This window comes from Nanorana parkeri, unplaced genomic scaffold (assembly GCF_000935625.1).
Source record: "Nanorana parkeri isolate BGI_ZX_2015 unplaced genomic scaffold, ASM93562v1 scaffold844, whole genome shotgun sequence".
Taxonomy (NCBI): domain Eukaryota; kingdom Metazoa; phylum Chordata; class Amphibia; order Anura; family Dicroglossidae; genus Nanorana; species Nanorana parkeri.
The window spans coordinates 214,663-238,209 of record NW_017307112.1 but is presented as its reverse complement, the minus strand read 5'-3'; the positions used below and the strand labels follow the sequence as shown (position 1 = coordinate 238,209).

The 23,547-nt window shown below is 37.6% G+C and overlaps 1 protein-coding gene across 1 annotated transcript in view; it reads right to left on the bottom strand.

Moving 5' to 3' along the window:
* Window positions 1–23,547, bottom strand: part of GRID2 (glutamate ionotropic receptor delta type subunit 2) — a 383,270-nt gene that overhangs the window by 183,853 nt on the left and 175,870 nt on the right. Inside the window, exon 10 of the mRNA XM_018565404.1 lies at window positions 8,870–9,067. Within this exon, the coding sequence (XP_018420906.1) occupies window positions 8,870–9,067 (198 nt within the window). The remainder of the gene's footprint in view (window positions 1–8,869; window positions 9,068–23,547) is intronic.

Genomic DNA, 23,547 nt, shown 5'->3' with positions numbered 1-23,547 from the left:
TGAGCCTTTAAATGGTCTCTCAGTCTGGTTCAGTAGGAATCACAATCATGGGAAAGACTGCTGACCTGACAGTTGTGCAGAAAACCATCATTGACACCCTCCATGAGGAGGGAAAGCCTCAAAAGGTAATTGCAAAAGAAGTTGGATGTTCCCAAAGTGCTGTATCAAAGCACATTAATAGAAAGTTATGTGGAAGGGAAAAGTGTGGAAGAAAAAGGTGCACAAGCAGCAGGGATGACCGCAACCTGGAGAGGATTGTCAGGAAAAAGCCATTCAAAAGTGTTGGGGATTTTCACAAGGAGTGGACTGAGGCTGGAGTCAGTGCATCAAGCCACCACACACAGACGGATCCTGGACATGGGCTGCCAAAAGCACCAAAACCTGGTTCAATGACCGTGGGATTACTGTGCTTTATTGGCCAGCAAACTCGCTTGACCTGAACCCCATAGAGAATCTATGGGGCATTGCCAAGAGAAAGATGAGAGACATGAGACCGGACAATGCAGAAGAGCTGAAGGCCGCTATTGAAGCATCCTGGTCCTCCATAACACCTCTGCAGTGCCACAGGCTGATAGCTTCCATGCCACGCGGCATTGAGGCAGTAATTGCTGCAAAAGGTGCCCAAACCAAGTACTGAGTACATATGCATGCTTATACTTTTCAGAGGTCCGATATTGTTCTATGTACAATCCTTGTTTTATTGATTGCATGTAATATTCTAATTTTCTGAGATTGTGGATTTGGGTTTTCGTGAGCTGTAAGCCATAATCATCACAATTATGACAAATCACACCTTGAACTATCTTGCTTTGCATGTAATGAGCCTATCTCATATATTAGTTTCACATTTTAAGTTGCATTAGTGAAATAAATGAACTTTTGCACGATATTCTAATTATTCGAGTTTCACCTGTATGTTCCAATTGTCCAATTATTAAGATGGGCAACAAAATTTTCCATTAAAAACGTGATATCTGGGAGGTGGGGAGACCAAGACTGAAGTTTGTCAAGAAGTTAAAACAAGCCAGTTACAGCAGCCCATAATTCACGAAATTCAGGATGTAGAGCAAAACATCTAGAGACACATGTAGGCACCAGTACTGTTTTAATACTTACAAGATTACTTTAAAGATAAATTGATGAGATTGTTTTATGACCGCTAATAAAAATTGTTTTCTTTCTTACTTCACTGCATCATTTACATCACATTTTCTAATATAAATACAATATGGTGAGAGACATTTCTTTGCTATAGCAGTCTGTAGTCAATTACGAAATTTACAGACTTAGAAGGTGAAATATATTGCTATATGGGCTGGGATTAAAGAAGAAAATACTCACTACGTTATTGCTAATGTCTACAGTATAGTGTAATTGTTGACTGCTTATTTATTGTGTTATTTACTGCTTCACACTCAGGTAAGCTTTACATTAAAAAAATTATTGAAACAGAATCATCTTAATATATACAGTATATATTTTGCTATCACTAACAACACAACAAACCTGGATTACAGCATTAATGTTTATTTTTACAGTTGTCTTCTAACATATAAGCTGGTTCTTATGTATGTGCAGTTTATATTTTTTAACATAGAAAGTTTGTAATTTAAGTGATTTCTTTTGTTGGCTAAATTAAGTTATCAAATACTATTTCCCTGCCTCAGGCCTTTTACAATTCACACAAGGAAGATCTCAAAAGCCAGCATCTTTAGATTAGCCAATAAATAGTATAATTTGAAGTACAACATTTCTGCCTTGACTGATATCTAACAAAATACAAGATTCCACTACATTTTATTTAACGACAAACAACGAGGGACCAAGGTCTGTACAAAATAAACCAAACAAGTTGATGTACACTGCCTTAGAGTCAACAACAATTTATCTCAAAGGAAATTCTGGTAATCCAAAATGTTCTTCCTTTTTAATTATTAATAGTAATATGTATTTGATTATTTTATACATTTTATTACCTAAAGCTTTCCCTCAAAATATATCTAATATGCTACAGAAACAGGGACATTTGCAGATATATTTAGAAATCCTCTTGTTATGATACTGTCATGTACATTATAAGATATAGAGTACGAGCTGCTAAATTATGCCTTTCGGATGTCAAATTGAAATAAATTATTTCAGATCTTATCTTCCATATTTATATAAAGAGTATGTAGTTAAACATATACATTTTGGCCATATATAAGTGGTACCTCTGAGCTTATTCAAACAACTATGAATTCAACAGTTATCACATTTATCAGCCAGAATTTTTTTAATTTTATTTATAGTGTGTACCTACAATATTTGGCCCTTAGTCTTATCATATCAGTCTTTCATTAGGCTTTAGTCAGTAAATACTAGTTAACAAGGTTTTCATCATTGTGGCATCAGTTCAAGAAGCTGTATGAGTTCTTTTTTTCAACAGATATTGCTATCTTATGCAACAATGAGTTCCGAATAATTTTCTAATCAAAGGGGGTTATTCACGAGTGAATAATTGAGCCGAAGTGAAGTGAGCCGAACACCATTAAGCTATTCACTTCAGCCCTGTACATCGGCTGGCTTCAGCTCCCTTCAGAGCGAGCCGAAGTGAAGAGCACGTTCGACTCAGCTAATCCAACATCTGTCCTCAGGTCATTTAAGGACAGTAGCCTATCATTGTATGACAACAAATGGGCAGAGCTCTGCCCATTTGTTTTGATTTGAGCGGGACCTCAGAAGACCCATATGACAGGTTCTGGATAAATCAAAACAAACAGGTGGAGCCCGTGGCAATTTCACCGCTAGCTCTGCCCAGTTGTTAACATTCGAACGGGAGCTGTCATTTTGCGGTGTGTCTCTAACGGGTGCCGACTGGCCAGCGGGCATCAGGCTTTTTTTTATTTCAGTGAGTCAACGTCATCATTGACAATGCTGGACACCATGAATAACATGAATTACTTAGTTGGATCAATTTTTTTTCTAATTAAAGGACTTTTTCAAAAGTGCGGTCTGTTTATTTACACTTACTTTTAACCCCTTAGTGAATGAGTAGGGGTACAAGTACCCCTTACTCATTCACAAGGGGGGGCAGCATCTAGGTGCCCCTTATTTAAAGGGGTACCCAAAGCAAATAAGACCCCCACAACCAATGGGTCAAGGCTTGTGGGGAAGAGGCCCTTGTCCCCATAGGCATGGGGACAAGGTGCTTTACCAGAGGGGACCCTGCAAAAGCAGCACCAATGCCGAGGGCATGTGGCCTGATATGGTGCAGATAGAGAGGGCTGGTCACTTGCCCCCCTTTTCCTGCCCTGCCAGGCCTGGGCTCAGATTAAGGATCTGGTTGGTAATTTTAGAGGGACCCCACATTCCCCCCATTTTCTTACCAGACCTAAAGGGCCTGATATGACTTTTGAGGGGAAGCCCACTTTTTTTATTTTTAACTGGAGTTAACACCCCTTTCTTACATTTGTTTACACTTGCGGTGAGAACGATCTGCTTTGGAAGACCATTCTCCCTGTTTTGGCTGTGACTTCAGCTCAGCCTAGCCGAAGCATATGTGTTTGACTCGGCTGAGCTGTCCAGCTGCCTTTGGCTGCCTTATGGGCTATTATGAATAGCCCGTACAACAGCCCTTCGGTTCGGCTGATTTAAAGGGCTCCAGCAGCCAAAGTGAGACGAAACATTAGCCGAAGCTACGGATTTATCCTTCAGCTCCTTAGTGAATAACCCTCAAAATGTTTAGCTCAGTTCACGTTAATACAATATAATGGGAAATAGATTGTAGATTGTAAGCTCTCACAAGCAGTGTCTTCTAATCCTTGTGTATTGTATGGTAATTGTACTGTCTCCCTATATTTTGTAAAGCTGTTGACACTATATAAATCCTGTATAATAATAATAATAATAGATCTAAAAATAACAATGTTAACAAAGCTTCAGTGCAAAATAAACAACTAATGGTAGCGATAACAGCCACATGCATTATTGTTGAAGTTAAAAAAGGCACACATTAGAAATGCTGCTCAGTAATCACTAATAGGGATGGGCTGTATGTTCGCGTTGAACATGAGTTCGACTCGAACATCGCTAGTTTGAGCGTTTGCCGAACGCACAAACTTTTTGGGATGTTCAAAGTCTTTTCAATCGCGCAACATCCCACAAGGCAATACGCCTTTTGAAACTCTAATTGGGTAAAGGCTTGCACCTGACTACATGCGATATACACCTGACTACATGCGATATGCAATATACATAGGAACTGTAACTGTAAATGTAACAAAAATAAAAATAGATGTTATCCCAATAGGGCTGCAATTGTAGAAATGTACTTTACGTTTTTTTAAATTTCTGCAACAACATATTTGCTTTTAGTTTTTGAACATTTATTTGACATGTATTAGATAGGGGTGTAAACATTTAAGTGATGGGTGTTAGATAGGGGTCTAAAGAAATTAGAAAGTTGTTCGTACAACAGATGTTTCACATATGTCTTTTGTATATGTGTAGCCATAATCTTTTTATATAATAATTATTTATAAAGTTTTACAGGCGAGTATACATTGTAAGCAGTACCATCACAATTTCAAATGAATAACAAATTATTTCTTAAGTCATAGCAGACAAGATGACCATGTGGAAAATCCTCTGACATGGTATGCCTCCCAGGAAGTACTGTAAACATTAAAGATACCAGCATAATATATATTATGTAAGAATCTGTACCAAGTCTGGTCAGCAACAAGTATTGCTCCTGGACCCTGGCTTGTATCTTGATGTCAAACCTTTTTAACGTCTATAAACCTATAAATAAATAGGTGGCCATAGTTTTAATTTTTTTTATCTTTATGACAATAAAAAGAAGGTCCAAACTTACTTTATTGCCTTATAAATAGCATAGGCGATGTGATATTTAGGATATTTGTTGCAGTTTAGGTACTTTCAAAATATATCAGAGATTCATAACAGCTACTAAAATACAATCTCATGCAAAACAAAATGAGCTAAGTCATTTTTGAGCCTTTGTTGTACTGGAAATAGATAACTCACATATGTGGGGAAATTGCCCACATTGCAGAAGTGCTTTTTTACATTCTAGGGGGAATGTGTACAATTAAAAAGGGGGTACCCCAATGCAAATAAGCCCCCCTGTCCGTAGACCCCCACAACAAGCACCAGGTGTTGAAAAAAATGTTTTATTTTGTACAATAGTCATGAACAATGGCACTAAGTGAAAAATGTAGTAGGTAAATGAATAATTCATTAATTAATGTACTTGGCTGTTAGCTACTGCACATGTAGTGTGTATAGAAGAATCTATGGTGTTCCTGCAGAATAGAGCCTATCCAGTTATGTTAAAATGCTGAAAGTATAGATGGACCTGAAAAAGCTCTGCATGTTTTATCGGAGACCAAGCAATAAACATGATTGCCACACACATACTTAGTATCCCTGTAATCAGTACAAACAGAGTATTTTTTGCTAGATCTGTCTAACGATCTAGCAAAAATAACAGTTTGCTATTTTTATGTGAGAATCATAGACATTGTACATTTTTCTTTTTTTTCCTTAGTATTGCCATGCATAATAAACATAAATCAAAATGTTATTTTGCTTCCAAAAGAAAGATAGAAAGTATAAAAGCACAGCCATAAAGGGGTTGATGACGAGACTCTCTGTATACAGGTGAGAAAAGATATGCACTATATATTCCATCCTTTTTCTTTGAAATCAGCAAAATTTATTTTTAAACATTTTCAGTTAAAATGTTGAAATCTCTATTTGAGTTGATATAGATAATTATGTTTCTAACATCTAGAAGATCAATTTCAAACTCATATGGTCTAGGTTTGTTATTATTGATTTATGCAGTATCAAGGACAGTGCTAATTCAAATTAATTTTTTTATGACCTTCCTATATTCTGATCCCATTTGTCAACACAGTTCACTTAACAGTGTCTTTGAATGCTAAATTTTTTAATCAAATCTACCTTTTGCTTATAAATGAAAGTGTGGCCTTGGGCCTACTAGTCTATTTCTTGTTGCCTCAGTTAATAAATATTGGATGCTCCTTGAAGAAAGGATTTATTTTACCAATTTCCTCTTTCATGTCAATTTCCAATATTCAGAGCATGTCTACTATGAGACCTATTTAACAAAAAAATAGAAATGGTAAAAGCTGAGTGGATTCACTAAAATTCTAGGTGAAAAAACTAGAGTTTTTACATGTATTGGAAACTGATTTCCAATTCTGTTAAACTGGTCTTGGAATCCAGTTACACCTGTCATACAGTATATGCAGGTCCCTATATTCCAGTTTATCCTGGTCAATTATTCATCCACCAAACTGTTGGCTGACAATAAAGGAGCCAAAGTGCAAAGATTTTCTAGTGTTCTTCCCCACATTTATAGCATTAGACTAACATCAATGTGCAAAATACTAGAGCCCTGAGAATGTAATCACTATGGGGTCTATTCACGAAGCAGCCGAAGGATCTAGCCGTAGCTTCGGCCGATCCTTCAGCCGATCCTTCAGCTAGCTTCGGCCCCATGACCCCTTCGGTTCAGTAGAACCCGAAGGGCTGCTGTACGGGCTATTCAGTATAGCCCGTCGGCTCAGGCGAGCCGAAGGCTTTAGGAATGCATTGCTAGGTTTCTATTGGCTATTTCAATTTGCAATAGCCAATAGCAAACTAGCTATTGCACCCGCCCACTGCTGCAGTTCTCCATATGGTCCCCACTAGTGATTGACATCAGCAGAGGGCGGGTGCAATAGCTAGTTTGCTATTGGCTATTGCAAATTGAAATAGCCAATCGGAATCTAGCAATGCATTCCTATGGCAAAATACTTTTTTTTTCTTTCTTTTGACGGCAGCAGAACCGCCGGCCAATAGAAAACAGTTGGGCGGGACTAGCTGTCATTGCTAGCTCCGCCCAATCATTTTCTATTTTTTTTCTACTTTTTAAACTATTTTTCTGTTCTGCTCGGTCCCACAGAGGGACCGAGCAGAACAGCCGAGCCGAATGCCGCTCAGCGGCTAAGTCGAACTACTTCTGCACTTCAGGTCGCCCAAACATGCTGTGCATGTTCGGGCGACCCGAAGCCAGCCAATGTATGGCTCATTTCAGCCGATATACAGCTGTAATCAGCCGTACAAATCTGAAGCGAATAGCCGAACAGTGTTGGCTCACTTCACTTCAGGTCGGTCTGTCACTCGGCTGCCTTCGGCAGCTTAATGAATAGACCCCTATGTCTTTCTTTACCCTTTAGGCCAGGGGTCTCAAAGTACCGGCCCGCAGGCCAATTGCAATTGGGAGAAAAAAATTTGTCCAGTGGCCCCTGAGTGATTTGCATTTGCAACCCCTGCTTTAGGCCAAATAAAACACTGTCATCTTCTGGATCCCGCGTTCGCCTGCAATGCCATGTCTTTAACAGTTCCACTCTCAGAAACAGATACACTATTGAAGATAATGATAACCTAATATAAAAATATTTGTTTGCACATTTGTGAGCCTCTAATTAAAACAGAGCATGGTTTTTAAATAGTGCACTGAACATGAAAAAATTAATACAAAATTTAGGTGTGCAGGTTAGTCATAGAATTACGGTTACGTTAACTGGGACAGGCTGACACTGCAAAATTTGGTCTGGGAATTTACAGTAGGCATCAGAGATCTCTGGACACAAAAGGTTTAAAATGTGTCATAATTCTTCAATTGTGTTTTTATACCTGCCTCAAATTCAGCATTAATATCATATTTCCTGCTTTAAATTCAAAGCACGTCAGTAACATTTTCTAGTGATTAAATACTAATGGCCACACAGGTTACACATTGCCTATGTCCCCAAAGCTAAATTAAGATTATCTTACAATCCCCCCACAACAGAGCTTTTACACATTATTATCTGTAGAAATATTATGTGACTGCCACTATATAAAGCACATCTTAAATGTTGACAACTTCAAAGATGCAAATAAATAAATTGGTACATAAATACAATTTATAATGCCTTGTACTACCTTGCCTTGAAGAAAAACAGACATATCCTAATTTGGTTTATCAAGTTTCTTCTAGCATTGATAAACATTTTTTTTATAGTAGCAACATAATTACAAACATATTTAAAAAGGACTATTGACTCCACTTAATAATTGGTAAGATATAGCACATGAGAAAACATAATTTCTGTCTAATATAACTGGTTGCTAAATTTCCTATGTAAGTCTTGAAAGCAACGCTCACCACTGGAAGCTGTGTGATCTAAGCGAAAACACTGTTACTAGGTTACTGTTACCAGTTACTAGGAACCTCAAATACACACTCCAGCAAAAAAATATATTTTACATACCGAACCGTAAATTATCAATAAAATGGTATTCTGTGATTGGAGGAGGATATATGTTGTCACACCCACCTTCTCTCCTACTCTAATCACAGAATGGCTGGTATTCTCTGAAAACATATAAGACATTTTGTGAATGGACAATAGTGAGGAGCAGCAAGTGATGCGACTGGAATGTTGCACTGATTGAGTCACATCTCTCCATCTCCTCAGTGCCCGGAAGCTTGGTGTTACTTGCAGGAGACAGTGTACGGCAAGATACGATCTTTATACTTTGCAGCCACCCTCAGGACATAATACACAGTTTGTTTTTTTTATTTTCACAAGTGTGGTGTGTAAATTTTCATTTTCTCCAGGGTCTGGCTTTAAACCTTATTACAGGGACGTTTGGAATTCACATTTAAAACGTAGTGTAAAAAGATCAAATTAACATAAGTTCACTCATGGATGATACTTTTAGAAAGCTCAATTCATGATTTAAGTTTTCTTCCACTGTAAATATGGGTGTATTTATTTTTCTTTATATTAGTTCACATATTTACCTTGAAGAGAAGTTCGCCAATTAACCCATTCCATGTACCATCTTCTTGGAGACTTCCATACTTATGATCTGGAGCAACATATATTTCATACTTGAATCCCAAATAGTTTGATAAGGCATCAAGGACATCAATAGAAAATCCTTGGTATTTCTTTGGCTTTCCCAGGACATTTTCTAAAACCATAACAAATGGTTCTTCCTGAAGAGAGAAAATTAAAACAAAACATGTACTCTTAGTAAAAGGAAATAAAGATTGCAAAGGTTCAAAACAAATGACAGGTTGCAAAAGAGTGCAAGATAAATCCCCCCCAAATTATTTGAATATATTAATAGCAAAGAAATCAGATCTGAGCATGTAAGCCCCTTACACAATAACTTAGAGTTGGTAACTGGGGACAAAGAGAAGGCAATCTCTTAAATACTTTCTTCAGCTCTGTGTACACCAAGGAACAGGATTTAACTCAAGTCCATAGCCTCTACTGAACCACAATGGCTGACTATTGATATGGTTCATAAATAGTTAGACAAAATTAAGGTGAACAAAGCACATGGACCTGATGGCTCACACCCACATGTCCTCAAAGAATTGAGCTGTGCCATTGTATCTAATTTTTAGAGCCTCTCTTATGACTGGCTTAGTACCGATGGATTGGTGCCTATATTGAAAAAGGGATCAAAGTCTTTGCCAAGTAATTACAGACCTGTAAGCTTGACTTCAATAGTTGGGAAGAGACTTGAAAGTTTGAATAAGGATCACATGCAATTGCTTTTGCTTGAAAATAATATTGTAAGCAATAGTCAGCAGGGGTTCACAAAAGACAGAAGTTGTCAATCAAATCTCCTTTCTTTTTATGAGGAAGTGAGTAATAAATTGGATAGAGGAATGGCTGTGGATATAGTATACTTGGACTTTGCAAAGTCGGCTAATCTATACGTTAAGGTCTGTGGGTATAGAGTATTCAATCTGTAATTGGATAGAAAACTGGCTTAAGGACCGTATTCAGAGAGTTGAGATCAATGATTCATATTCTGAATGGTCTGAGGTTATTAGTGGTGTCCCCCAAGGTTCAGTGTTTGGGCCTCTTACTGTTAATCTTTTTATAAATGATATAGAGTTAATTAAAAGTACAATTTCTGTGTTTGCAGATGATACCAAGTGATATAGTGGAATACAGTCCTTACAGGATGTCTCCTTAAGCACTTACAAGCAGATCTGAATGCACTGTGTGATTGGGCATCTATTTGGCAAATGAGGTTTAATGTTGATAAATGTAAAGTTATGCACTTGGGGACTAAAAACATGCATGTGTCATACACTCTAGGGGGAGTATGTTTGGGGGGATCAATGATGGAGAAAGATCTGTGTGTACTGGTAGATCATAAACTGAATAATAGCATGCAATGTAAAGCGGCAGTTTCTAAAGCAAGCAAAATACTTTCTTGTATTAAAAGGGGCCTAGACTCCAGAGAGAGAGATACATCATCCTGCCCCTGTACAAAGCATTAGTAAGACCTCATCTGGAATTTGCAGCTCAGTTTTACGCAATAGTTTACAAAAATGATGTTGTGGAACTGGAGAAAGTGCAGAGAAGAGCAACTAAACTCATAGGAGGCATGGAGGAGCTCAGCTATGAGGGAAGATTAACTTTCTGAAATAATTGACCTGAATTTGATCTCTCTGGAGAAGAGGTGATTAAAGGGGGAGATGATCACCATGTATAAATACATAAATGGTCCATACAGTGAGCTTGGTGTCAAATTATTCACTTTAAGGTCACTGCAAAGTACTCTTTGTGTCTGGAGGAAAAGAGGTTTAACCTTTGCATACGGAAAGGATTCTTCACAGTTAGAGCTGTGAAAATGTGGAATAGGCTCCCCCAGGATCTAGTTCTAGCCAGCTCAGTTAACTGTTTAAAAAAAAATCTGGATGTATTCCTAAATGCACATAATATTACTGGATATTGAGTTCTTATACTGTAGGTAAATTAATCACCAAAGATTGTTGATCCAGGGAATATCCAATTGCCTTTTGGGATCAGGAAGGATTTTTTCCCTTGCTGGAAAAAAATCAACCATGCTTTATAGATTGTTTTGCCTTCCTCTGGATAAACAGTGGGTAACTGTGGGCATAGTGTTCTGTTTTAGGTTTTATGTTCTGTTTTAGGTTTTCCTTTTCTTTTTTTTCTTTTATCTCTATAGGAAGAACTCGATGGACTTTTTTCAGCCTGACTAACTATGTAACTATCATCAGGTAACAAAATAGTAATGGAAGTACACCATATCCACAGTTTATTTGCAATATACAAATATTATTCAATAATAAGAAAAAAGACATAAAATGATTTACAAACTTGTAAATATAAAAACATGGTTCATACATTTTCCTCTACTGTCAAAACGTACAGCTTGATCTTTAAAACAAGCAGTGTATATGAATAGTATTTCAAAGGAGCATTAACATACAGTTAAACATAAACAAGCTGAATCTGCAAAATCTGCAAGCATGCAAATACAGGGTTTAGTGGATTTTTTCAAATTATTGATTTTATGTGCAGCATCCAGTTTATGATTACTTAAAGTTGCAGTAAATGTTGACATTAGATGTTCTTGAGGATTAAGTTTTGGAAACACTGGTTTGGCAGTGTGGGTAAACCACTTAACATAAGTCAGTCTTTCTGGTTTTATTCAGGGAAAAAAACACAAACAGGGGGCGCCTTTCCTGGTGCAGACAAATTTATTAAGATCAGGATCAAAGGTAGATAAAAAACATACTCACAAAATTCAGCATGATAATTATATAAAAAGTAAGTCCATGGACCCAACAGAAAGTCTATGGAAGCTGCACAATCGTGTCTATGTGTCAGCAGAGGAGACTGTGTGATGACGCGTTTCCGGGGTCACGCCCCCTTCATCAGATGCCGACCACCTCCGTCCCATGTGCTAAATATAGTGGCAACTAGCCAATTGGTAGGTGTGCAGGAACAAAATCGGCTCAGACCGCAGCTGCTATGAATGTGTATAGAGTGTCATCCATGACTATAGAGGTGGAGCCCTGTCCTGTGACTAACGGGACTTTTTTCCCTAGATTTTGCGGTCTCCCTGGCTGGTTTGGGGGCAGCATCCTGCAGACCTTTCTACACACGTGCTTTTTATTATTTATATATTTTTTAACAGACTTGTTTCTGATTACACTTGTGCTTATATTGGTCCATACTGGCGGATTAGTCCTTTTTGGCGCTTTTCTGTGTTCATATCTTTCTGGTTTTATTCATTGTAGATAAAATATACACTTTTTGGCTAACATAAATGGGATAAACATTTTATATAGAGTTGAAAAAGCAGTGACAGGAACATATTCTTAGTACTAGGAAAATGATTTAATATAAACCATATATTTTTATTAAGCATATCATAGATTACGACTTATATATTGTATGTGTTTTTCACATTATATAGCTTCTAGTTTCCATATTTATTCTGGATTTACAGGCATGTCAGATTGTAGTTTGCATGCATGACCTAACACTGGGGATGTGACATTTCCATATGTATTATAAAATATTCTCTCTAAGTTTGAAGATCCTATCTAATTTTTTTGCCACATTTGCATCACTGCCAGGGCCAAAGTTCAAGGATTTACTGACAGAACACTTAAATTGTAACAGTAATCTTGTCGTAAAACTGTGCCCTCTTCCTACTATCGCTGTCATGGTAATAGAAAACTGACGCATATAAATAGTTTATCATTACCTTTCCTAAATACTAAAAGGGTATTTATGAACATGAAATGCATGTCACTACTTTGTTTTTACTTTTCTTGTGTACAGAAATATTTTTCATTATCTTTCAAGAAAATAAATAAGTTTGGTGCATCCTTAACCTGCATTTATCCATTTGAGCCAATAGGACCTTTCTAAAGATTTTAAACTTTTGTTCTGCTTTTGGTAACATTTGAAAGAAGAATTCTGGGCACAAATCTTATTAGCCCCTGCAACGGGACACGGGTTAACAGCTCATTAAAAGTTATACAAAAAAGTTATACTCAGCTCATGTTCGGTCTAAGAATTGGCCGGCTCTGAGCATCAGGTAAGTAGAACTGGTTTTTTTTACCCTAGGCTAAAATAAACAGTTAATAACATCTGTGCCCAGAGTTCTTATTTGAGCCTTGTTCATTTAGATGCCAGTTTATAAAGCAGTGGTATGGCCTAACTATATATACAGGTGAAACTCGAATAATTAGAATATCGTGCAAAAGTAATTGCAGTAAGTGCTGCAATAGGGGCCCAAACCAAGTGCTGAGTACATATGCATGCTTTTACTTTTCAGAGGTCCGATATTGTTCTATGTACAATCCTTTTTTATTGATTGCATGTAATAATCTACTTTTTTGAGGTTGTGGATTTGGGGTTCTTGGGGTTTTCATGAGCTGTAAGCCATAATCATCACAATTATGACAAATCACGGCTTGAACTATCTTGCTTTGCATGTAATGAGTCTATCTCATATATTAGTTTCACCTTTTAAGTTGCATTAGTGAAATAAATGAACTTTGCACGATATTCTAATTATTCGAGTTTCACCTGTATGTTGCTAAAAAACGAAAAAACAACCCTTAATTTGATTATTTATTATTGGTATTTATATAGCACCAACAATTTTATGCATCACTTAACACAGTGCACATTCACATAAGTCCCTGCCCTCAAAAGCTTACAATCGAAGGTCCCTATCTCACATGCATACATACGAGGGCTAATTTAGACAGGGGCCAATTAACCTACCAGTATCTCTTTGTAGTGTACCCGGAGGAAACCCATGCAATCACAGGGAGAACATGGAAACTCCATGAAAATAGTGACCTCCCATGTAAAGTGGGATGCACATTTCTAATAAATAGGAAAAAAGGACTAGGTTGGAAGAAACAGGACTCTCCTCCTATCCTATTTTCTGCAGCTTTATGCAAACATTGACACAAATAATATGCATAAATAATACATAGGACCCCAGTAGCATTGAAACAGAATTGGAGATGTATTACTGCACTTTTAGACTAATAATGTCTGAATAGAAGGGGCCATGCCAGTACAGACAATACAAATGTTGTACCATCTCTGTGTCTATTGCAGCCCTTATCAATGTGAATTAAGGGAATGGATGGGGGAATAAAGTTGCTGCCTTCCATAGGTCCCTATTCTGTCTTAATCCAACTAAGCAAAACAATTTAAGAATATCCTAAAACTACACATAATTACACTGCAAATCTGCAAATTATATTATACTCCCAAGAACATTCAAAACCAGACAATACTGTACCACATGGATAAAACATACTTACATAGATACAAATAATATTTCCTTAGACTGCCCAGGGCCTTTTTTTGTCAGCTCCAGAGACGTTATATACACTTTATTTGGAACCATAGGAAGCCCTGATTGGCTTTCTTGATGCTCACACAGCCTAAGACATCTGGCGGTTTTGGACTTCCTGATTTTTCTTATTATAAAACTATTCCTTTTAAATGGATTCTTTATTTGGCATCATCATGTTAAGTCCAAACTGTGGGTCCCAGTGGAATAATGCATGGCAGGCAGGAATCTAGTGCAGGCACTTCCCTGAGGAATCTCAAGGTCTGCCAGATAATACCTTGACCATGATCCTACATGCCCTAGCCATGTGGAATGTACTCAGTCATGCTCACACTTGGAGACTCGGATACATAGAGTTAGGACCACACTTTGCAGAGGTGCCTTGGCGCAGTGTGGCTTCTACATATTTTTGGCTAAAAGTTTGTGCAACTAAAACCTCTGATTTTAACGCATACTGTTGACAGGGCTACTTGTTTGGTTGCAGGCTGGCTGGCAGGTTGAGGCTGGGGAATTTTTGTGTTTTGTACTCAGTCATGGGGGGTCTTCTTTCCCAGAACATATCCCCTGTATCGCCACTTGGTTGGTTCCCCTGGTTCCCTCCGGGAGAGCAATTGATATTCTTTTGTATCTGGGCGCTGGGGTGACACTAGTTGTGGTAATTTTCTTAGAGACCATACGTTTACCCCACTCAACCAGTTATGGGCTGGCATTAGCTGGCATTATAGACAACCTTTCATTTCACGCATAATCTGTGCACCCGATGTGTTCACTTGAGCAACTTTGCAGTTTGTCCATGCCTCCTTCTAGGTTGATATCTCTTTCATATAAATTCGTAATATCTAATATCTACTAGGTTGCTTTGCGAGCTACCCTTTCTTGTTAAGTGGGAAAAAGATCTGGGACAAACTTTTTCTGACTTTCAAGTTGCTCAATTACACGGGTTGACGCATTCTTAATCGATGGACTCTCACACAAGAGACTTGTTATAAACTTTTCACTAGATGGTATAGAATCCCCTCAACGCTAGTGGAGATGTATCCCTCCACCTTTCATCTATGCTGTCATGGCTGTGGTCTACCAAGCACTTTTGTTCATATCTGGTGGGCATTCCCCTGCATACATCCTTTTTGGCTAAATGTCAGATCACGTATCAAACACATTATAGATATAGACCTACCTGACAAACCTGCCCCTTTCTGTTAAACTTACACCCAATGCCAACCACCCACTACAAAACATTGTGTTTTACCTGACCTACTTAATGTGTCTAAATGGTTGCTACCCATTTACTGGAATCTACTGTGCCAACTAAATCAGACTGGATCAAAAAAAAATAACACTATAATAGAATCTGAACAATAGGTTGCCACCTGTAAGGACCGTTATCTTATTTGGGACTCCTGGTTCCACTTCACTTCTCAACTTTTGACCCTCAGGGGTTTTTCAACCTTGATCTGCTATTTGGACTTAGTGGTTGTCTTGTGGGAGCACACCTGGCACCCCTCTCTTTTTTCTAATTTGGTCTCATCTACTCAGTAAGTAGTGCTTGCAGACCCACGGCGACGTTTGGGTATTTTCTGGTTTTCTTGCAATTTTTTTCCAGGTTTTAGTGCTTTCCTTTCCCTATTTTGTCAGACTGTTTTCTTTTTTAACTTTGTACATTTTTGTAAGTGCACTCAAAATCTATTTTTACCTACATGTTATGTCCAACTTATTATCTGGTTGTTGAATAAGATACCTTCTGTCTTTATACATAAAATACAAATAAAGATTTAAAAATATATATTTCCCTAGTTGAGTTCGACTTGGGTCTAAAAAGTACACATGTTAATATCCAATCTCTAATTTTCACATGATTATTTCTTTAGTTATATAGCTAAAAATAAAATATCAGAAATTCAATAAAAATGACACACTGGTTCCTTTTCCTCTCACTATCTTCTGCCCTGGTGAAGGGCCATCATGAATAACGCAAAGAGCAGCTTCGACATGATGACATCAGTACTGGTTTCTGCATCATTACACTATCAGGGTTATTCACAAAAGGGTGAAGAGTTTGGAGAAGGCAAGAGAAGTAAACGATCTAGGACAACATAGCTGAAGTGGAAAGAAAGCTGGATTGGAGAATTTTTCCAAATCAGCTATGTTGTCCTAGATCAGTGGTTCTCAACCTGTATAACCTTAGGACCCACATTTGTCCTTGGTCATTAAGTTGCGACCCAAGTCACACCACACTGGAACGCACGGCATTGCAGTACTGCATGTTCTAGTACAAGCGATCAAACTGTGGGCGGGAGGTGTGTTTGGGGTGCCATTCAAATGAATTGCAATGCAACGCACCTCCCGCTATTCCCGCACCAGAACGAACAGCAAATGTGATAGTTTGCGATTAAAACGCTGACAGACGCACACAACCACAGACACAATCTTAGGGACATTCTCACACACACATATACACACTCCCCAAAATTTTTTAGGGGTTCAGTGTGGGCTGCTGTTCTGTTACGAAGCTCCATCCATACGTGCATTGCTTGTACAGTTCCCTTGCACTCCCTGTAGAGCTCCCAAGAGCCAGAATGTGATGTTACTCACAATGTACTGCAAAAACGGATAAAGCTCCCTCGTGGCCATACCTCCAGCCCACCCCACCTCAAGCTGACACTTGGCGTTGGGCAGCATATTTTGAATGGCAGCTCGGCACGAAAACTGGCAGTGCTGCAATATGGGGGAGGCTGAGGAGCCTCTCACCTAGTGCAGTGATAGACATGTGGCGACCCACGGAACATGGGGTCATGGCCCACTTTAGGGTCAAGACCCACCAGTTGAGAACCAAGGTCCTAGATTGTTCACTTCTCCTGCCTTCACCAAACTCTTCACCCTTTTGTGAATAAACCTGTATGTGTGTAGGATGTCATGTTTAGGGGCTGGGCTATGATGCTCTTAACTTAGCCTCTTCTAGGCTGAGTCATGCTGGGTGTAATGTAACCCAGAAGCCTGAGAACATCTTGTGGGTAAGATGATGTATTGCAAGAGACAGCTCTGGACTAAGGGTAAGTTTTGTAACCAGCTGATTTAAAAAAAATACAAAGGGAATAAAAAAAATAGCCTAAAGCTAGACTTTGATATAACTCTGCTTCCTGCATGTACAAAAGACATCAGAACAATGAACTGGCATTCTGCTCAATAATTGTTTAACTATTAGATCATTGTTTCTCATATTCTACATTTTATATTTATTCACTTAACAATATTGCAAATAATTGCTAATTTGCAACTTTGTTTTTACAGCTGTCCTTGTTAATTTAAATCTTTAATTAAACAAAAGAAAATATTTTCTGGTCATTTAGCACATGCAAATGGAAAATTGAATTATATATTATTGTTTAAATTTTAAATCCCTTGCATGATCACATCAACACCATTACAAAGTCATTTAATACTTGTATTTATTCTGCTTTTTTTTACAATTATTTGCTGTAATTTCTATAAATGTTGCTATTTATATAACATTATAGTAAAGTCCATCTTAAACACATTTACATTTTATTCATTGAGACAGTACATTGTGAGTCTCTGTTCTGTTATTTTATTTAATCTCTTCATTTTGTTTCCCCTTGATTGAGCCACATTTTACACATATATATGTATATATCTCAGTATGTCTGCTATTTACCTTTGCAAATTGAAAGTACTTTCCATTTTAAACACAATTAAGTATCTGGCATTGTGTCTATTTTTTATGTACAACGTGCACAGTAGGTTCAGTAATTTTCTCAGTCTTTACCTAAGGGATTTTTAATTTGTATAAAACCCTACTTTTATAACATTGAACATTGCATTTAGCTAATACATCAATTTTAATGTTTTTAAAGTACATTTAAATTGCATTCGGTTTTCTAAAGAACAGTGTGTCAAAAACAATCTCCTTTTTTTAAGCACTGTTTCCTTGCTATGTTTGCTTACAGTGCTTATCTCTTGTGGCCTCTTTGCATCTACTTTATGTTCACATACATGTACCCTAGGAACAAAGCGTTGTGGTCCTATAACAGGAAGTGCCTGAATAAGGACATTTATGGTAAGAGCTCAAGGAATTCTTTAACTAAAAGCTGCAGATTTTGAAATATTGAAAACAACTTTTGAAATATTATGATGTTAAAACATTTATGCCATTTTAGTGATTGGGTTTACATATACTTTAATACATAAATGCAGGTTTTATTGGCATATGTGTAACATGAACCATAGAGGAAATATTGTCTTACCCTTTCTTACATTTTTACTGTTAGTAAGACAATTCTAGGCCATCACTTCCATTATAAATTTAAACCCTGAACTAGGAAGACAAAACTGTACTTCAAAATATTTTAATTGAGTTCTTTGTTATTCCTTTTGATCCCTTTAATATTGCATGACTGGTTATCTTGTCTCTTATATGTATGTAAAGGGACATATGTAGGTGTCAGGACCAGCTGTGGATGCACACAGTCAGAGCAAATAGTGATCAGTTGTTTCACCTATAGCAGCTGCCATTCCCACAAGGCAAGTGCACCTACTGGTACTAAGATGCCCCCAGGACTAAGACTATACAGTATGCTCTGACAGAGTGATGCCACAGGCCAGCCCCAGGTACTATCAGAGATACAGACTAAAAATGGAAGGACACAACCAGAGAGTTATCCAGGGATAAGCTGAGTTCAAAGGCTGGTGGCTGGCAGAGGGTAATTCGGGGGGCAGGCCAAGGTCAGGCCTGGCAGCGGGTGAAGCATAATCCAGGGGCAGGTAAAGGTCAGAACCAGAGACAGACAGGAAGTTTTCCAGGGACTGGATATGCTGAGAGCAAGCTTTTGTAGCAAGAACTATCACAAGCACAGCAGCACTGGCTAATGATGCTTAAATAGGGCACCACCAGAGACAAGGCCTACCCCAGAGCTGGAGGTGTGTTCAGATTAATTAACCGCCTCCCGTCTTTTGTAAAAAACAGCCGGGCTCGTGCCAGCGGAAACGTGCCAAAATCTAAAAACAGGCAGTGATGCCTGTTTACATACAAGCGATCTGCCAGCTACAGAGGCGGAAGATCGCTTGTACAAGAAGCTGGTATGTGCGCACCCCTCCTCCCGTTGGTCCCGGGCTCCACTGTGCCCGGTGCATGCTCGGAACCAGCATGGTGGCTCTGTGACAGGGGATCAGAGGGTGATCGGTACACGAACTCCCTCCGGTCCCCTCTCCGGTGTCAGAATGCGGAAGTGATTTATAATACATCACTTCCGCATTCTTGTGTCACTCTCCAGCTTCAGAAGCTGATGAAACAGATCTCTGCTTCATAAGCTTCTTTGGGGGTCCCTAGGTGACATTAGGGGTCTTGGAGACCCCTGATATCTCCATAAAGAGGACCTGTCACATCCTCTTTGGTATCACATGGGGGGTATCTTAGCCACCTATGTAATAACAATAGAGTTAAAAAGTTAACTTAAAAAAAATAGGAAAAAAAAATAAAAGTTGCAAAAAAAAATAGTCACACATGAAAAAGAATAAAAAAACCACAAACATGTTTTAAAGTCCCAACCCATACATACACGCGTGCAAAAATGCGTCGGGTGCACATACATGCGAAAATGACGATTGCGCCCATTACGCTGCACATGTTACATAGCGCCGCGAATGTCGCAGTGAGAGCAATAATTATTGGCCCATAAATCACTGATAACATGAAACTGATGAACGGTAAAAGCTTTTAAAGCGTCGCCCATGGTAAATTTTGGGTATGGTACTTTTTTGCGGTTTCGCGGGTGCGCGCAATTTTAAAGCTTGACATGTTTGTGAAAATGCCAAGTATCGTCACTGTTATCTGAACTGGTATCTGAACATCCCTAATCCTATCAAATAATTTTTTCCTGCCTGTGTCCTATTCATGGAGACACAACAGCAAATGAGAGAAAATCTCACCAAAGTAAAAAGAATTCCCATCTTAGGGAGTTGTCACAGGGACCATCATCCTCATTGTAGGATTTTCACTTAGCCTCTCTCTTAGTAAAAATGGTAACCAGGATAAATAGAGGGAGAAAATTCTGAGCAGGGAGACAGACAGCTATAAAAACTGGAAAAGGATCTTCCCTACTGTCTCCAAAATGGAAAAAAAAAAACATGTTTTTAAATAGTCTTTAATTCTGCAAACTGAAGTGGTGTGTATTTTTACCAGTGCCTCATATTTTATATAATGTTTGCTCTTTTCATAACTTGTAATAGATTTACTTAATCATCTAAGTTCTGTTCAACATATCAAAACAAAGAAAGCTGGTTTGCAATTATTGAAAGAATGACTTTGTTCAACAAATTAAACCATTATAAACAATGGCTTATCTACATAATACTAAGAATGTAGCAGCTGGCTTGCTGAGATCCTTTTTGAATGAAGCTTGACCTATAATAGTTAAAAGTAAAGCATGGTAACAGTAGAAGATATTTTGTTTTTATTTGCAGTTGATGGGCATACAGCATGTATAATGATGTGCACAATCAGAGAAAAATGACATGTTTGCCAGCCATCTGGAAGTCATATATTCCTAAACTTTGTAAAATCAACAAATGAGCCTGGCCCTTAGAGGAAGGGTAATGAAATGGAGGAATATAAAATATCATCTGTTAATATGAGTTTGTTAATCTGTGACAATTTCATATACATCTTCGGATAATTACAGATTTGCTATAAAAGCATGAGTCACTTGCATCTTAGCACTTTTTCTATAAAGCTAGCACTCATGTGCAAACCACAATCAGCAAGAAGAAAGCAAGAAAAGCAAGAGTTTTTGATGAAGGGAATAGAATTCCTCTAAATACACAATTTATTTCTGCTTACTTCTTGGAGAGGCATGGGCCTTTGATGGGAACTAAGTAGGACTGGTGTGTAGGAGCTCCGAGTCTTTGTGACTGGGAACCTCTTTGGACAGAGTATGGTTTGGTATGGGTGGTACATTGATGACCTCTTGATGATGTGGAAGGGGGGACATTTCTGTGTGAGAACAGATGGTGGTGTACTTTAATACTAAAGATTAAAATGTATTTTGTACATCGAATAGAGGTTCTGTCAAAATTTTTGGGATGGGACTGTAGTGATGGATTCATATACACGTCCAATCTCCACTCTCACACCATCAAGCAATGTCCAGTGGGAAATTTATAAGAACAAGATGAAATTCTTTAAGTGATTGCCTCTTTACAGAGGAAGTAGTAGAGTGTGTACAGAAATGTTGCAAAAATTTTTTTTTATCCACCATGGTCAATTCAGAGGACTAAATAAATTGCTGCCTGTAGACAAAGACAAGATTTATTGATAGATCAAGGAAAAAAATAATAAAATTTGGAGGGGAGATAAGCAATTCACTTTTTCTACCACCTTATCTGTAGAACATCTACATATTGTTGATATAATTAAGACGAATTTGCTTATCTTGTTTGTGAATAAACAATTATATCAGATTGTGAAGGGTGGCTGCTGACTTTACAGCTGTAAGGCACCCACTTTAGGCTCTATATTGTCATCAAGTTATCTGAACAAGAAGAACAGCTCCAAAACATGGTCGTTGAAAACAGGCTTATACAAAGATGGTGCAAAGACATGCCATTATTGTAGAGTGCACATAAACAGCAATCTTATTAATACAGATCTAAGAGATGTATTGGATTTGAATTTGTTCTCCTGCAGTAAACATGTAACTTTTGTTTAATTCTGGATGGATATTCATATGAATTTTATTAAATTCGGATACATCCAAATTTCCAGATTCCAATGTGTCTGAATGTGAATGAATCCAAAAATATGTTTAATGAAAATTTGGATCAGTCTGAATTTCATTCAGAATTAAACTAAATCAGACATGTGACTGTTCTCTGGCTAATCAGATTTTTTTGAGAGTTGATAAGAGCAGTAGGAGAGTACATAGGGTCAAAAATCACGAAAAAAACTCCAAAAATTATCAAAGTTAATTTATAATTCACAACTTAAGCGGGTTTATGTATATATACATTCTCTCTCTGAAGTGGTTAAACAAAGAACACAGCTGTGACTGCAGCTGTGTCCTTGGTACTGTTACAAGTGATCCAGCAGCTGTACAATCCCTGTGTGATTGCAATAAAATTAAGTATAACAAATTAAAGTAATATCTAAAAAAGTGAAAATGCTAAAAAAGAATTAAAGTCCCCTGCCCCCACCTACATGCACATACAAATGCAAACACATGTCGGGTGCGCCTACGTGCAAAAACTAAAATTTCTCCACACATGTTACATATCGCCACGAACGTTGGAGTGAGAGCAATAATTCTAGGGCCATCACTGTTAACACTAAACTGATGAGCAGTAAAGGCTTTTAAAGCATCGCCTATGGGACATTTTTGGTATTGTAGTTTTTTCGGCTTCACGGGTGCAACAATTTTAAGGCTTGACATGTTTGGTATCAATTTACCCAACGTGATCCCATCTTTTATATTTTACCCCAAAATTTAGTATTATATTCTGTTTCTGTGCACTAAATTTCATTTAAGGGTATTTTATTTCCTAAAAATACTAGGTTGATAAACATTTGCACAAATACTGTGTAACATGAAAAAATTGCAACAAGCATTGTTTTATTCTACAGGGCCTCTGCTTTCAGAAAATATATAATTGTATGGGGGTTTTAAACTTTTTCCTAAATTCTGATTTTATCATGTGTGCGCAAAGAGTAAGAAATTGCTCCGGACAGCAAGTGGTTAAAGAACTCCTTCTAAATAGGTCGGAAACGAAAATTCACATCATTCAAAAACAAAAATTTGGACAGATCCGAAATCCAAATAACGAACCAAATTGAATTTTGGATCCGATATCTGAAAAATGAAAGCAATAAAAATCCAAAACTATTTTTGCGAGGTTAATGTACAGTATATCCTGCAACATTTTATCACATTGTTTGCACTTATCTTTGTTGGGTTGTAATGAATAATGTTTGTAATATAGTAATTTTATATTTTGTAGTACTATTTTATAGTTTTTCAATTTAGTACTTCAAAGTATTACTTATTGTTTACCCTTCTTCCTTCTGGGGGATGAAGAGCATTTCTGTGTGTATTAACAATGATTTAATCAGCTATGATTAAAGGGGGTGCCCCGCAGTTTACTATCAACCGATTCCTTAAAGTCAATTTCCAGCTTTGTAAATGATTAGCACTTATTGTGGTAATGTAGAGGTGCAGTGATAATGTATAGTTGTGCACATTTTCATTACTCACATTGCAGGCTTTCATTATTTTTGTATGAACTTTTTAATTGTGCCTGAATCCT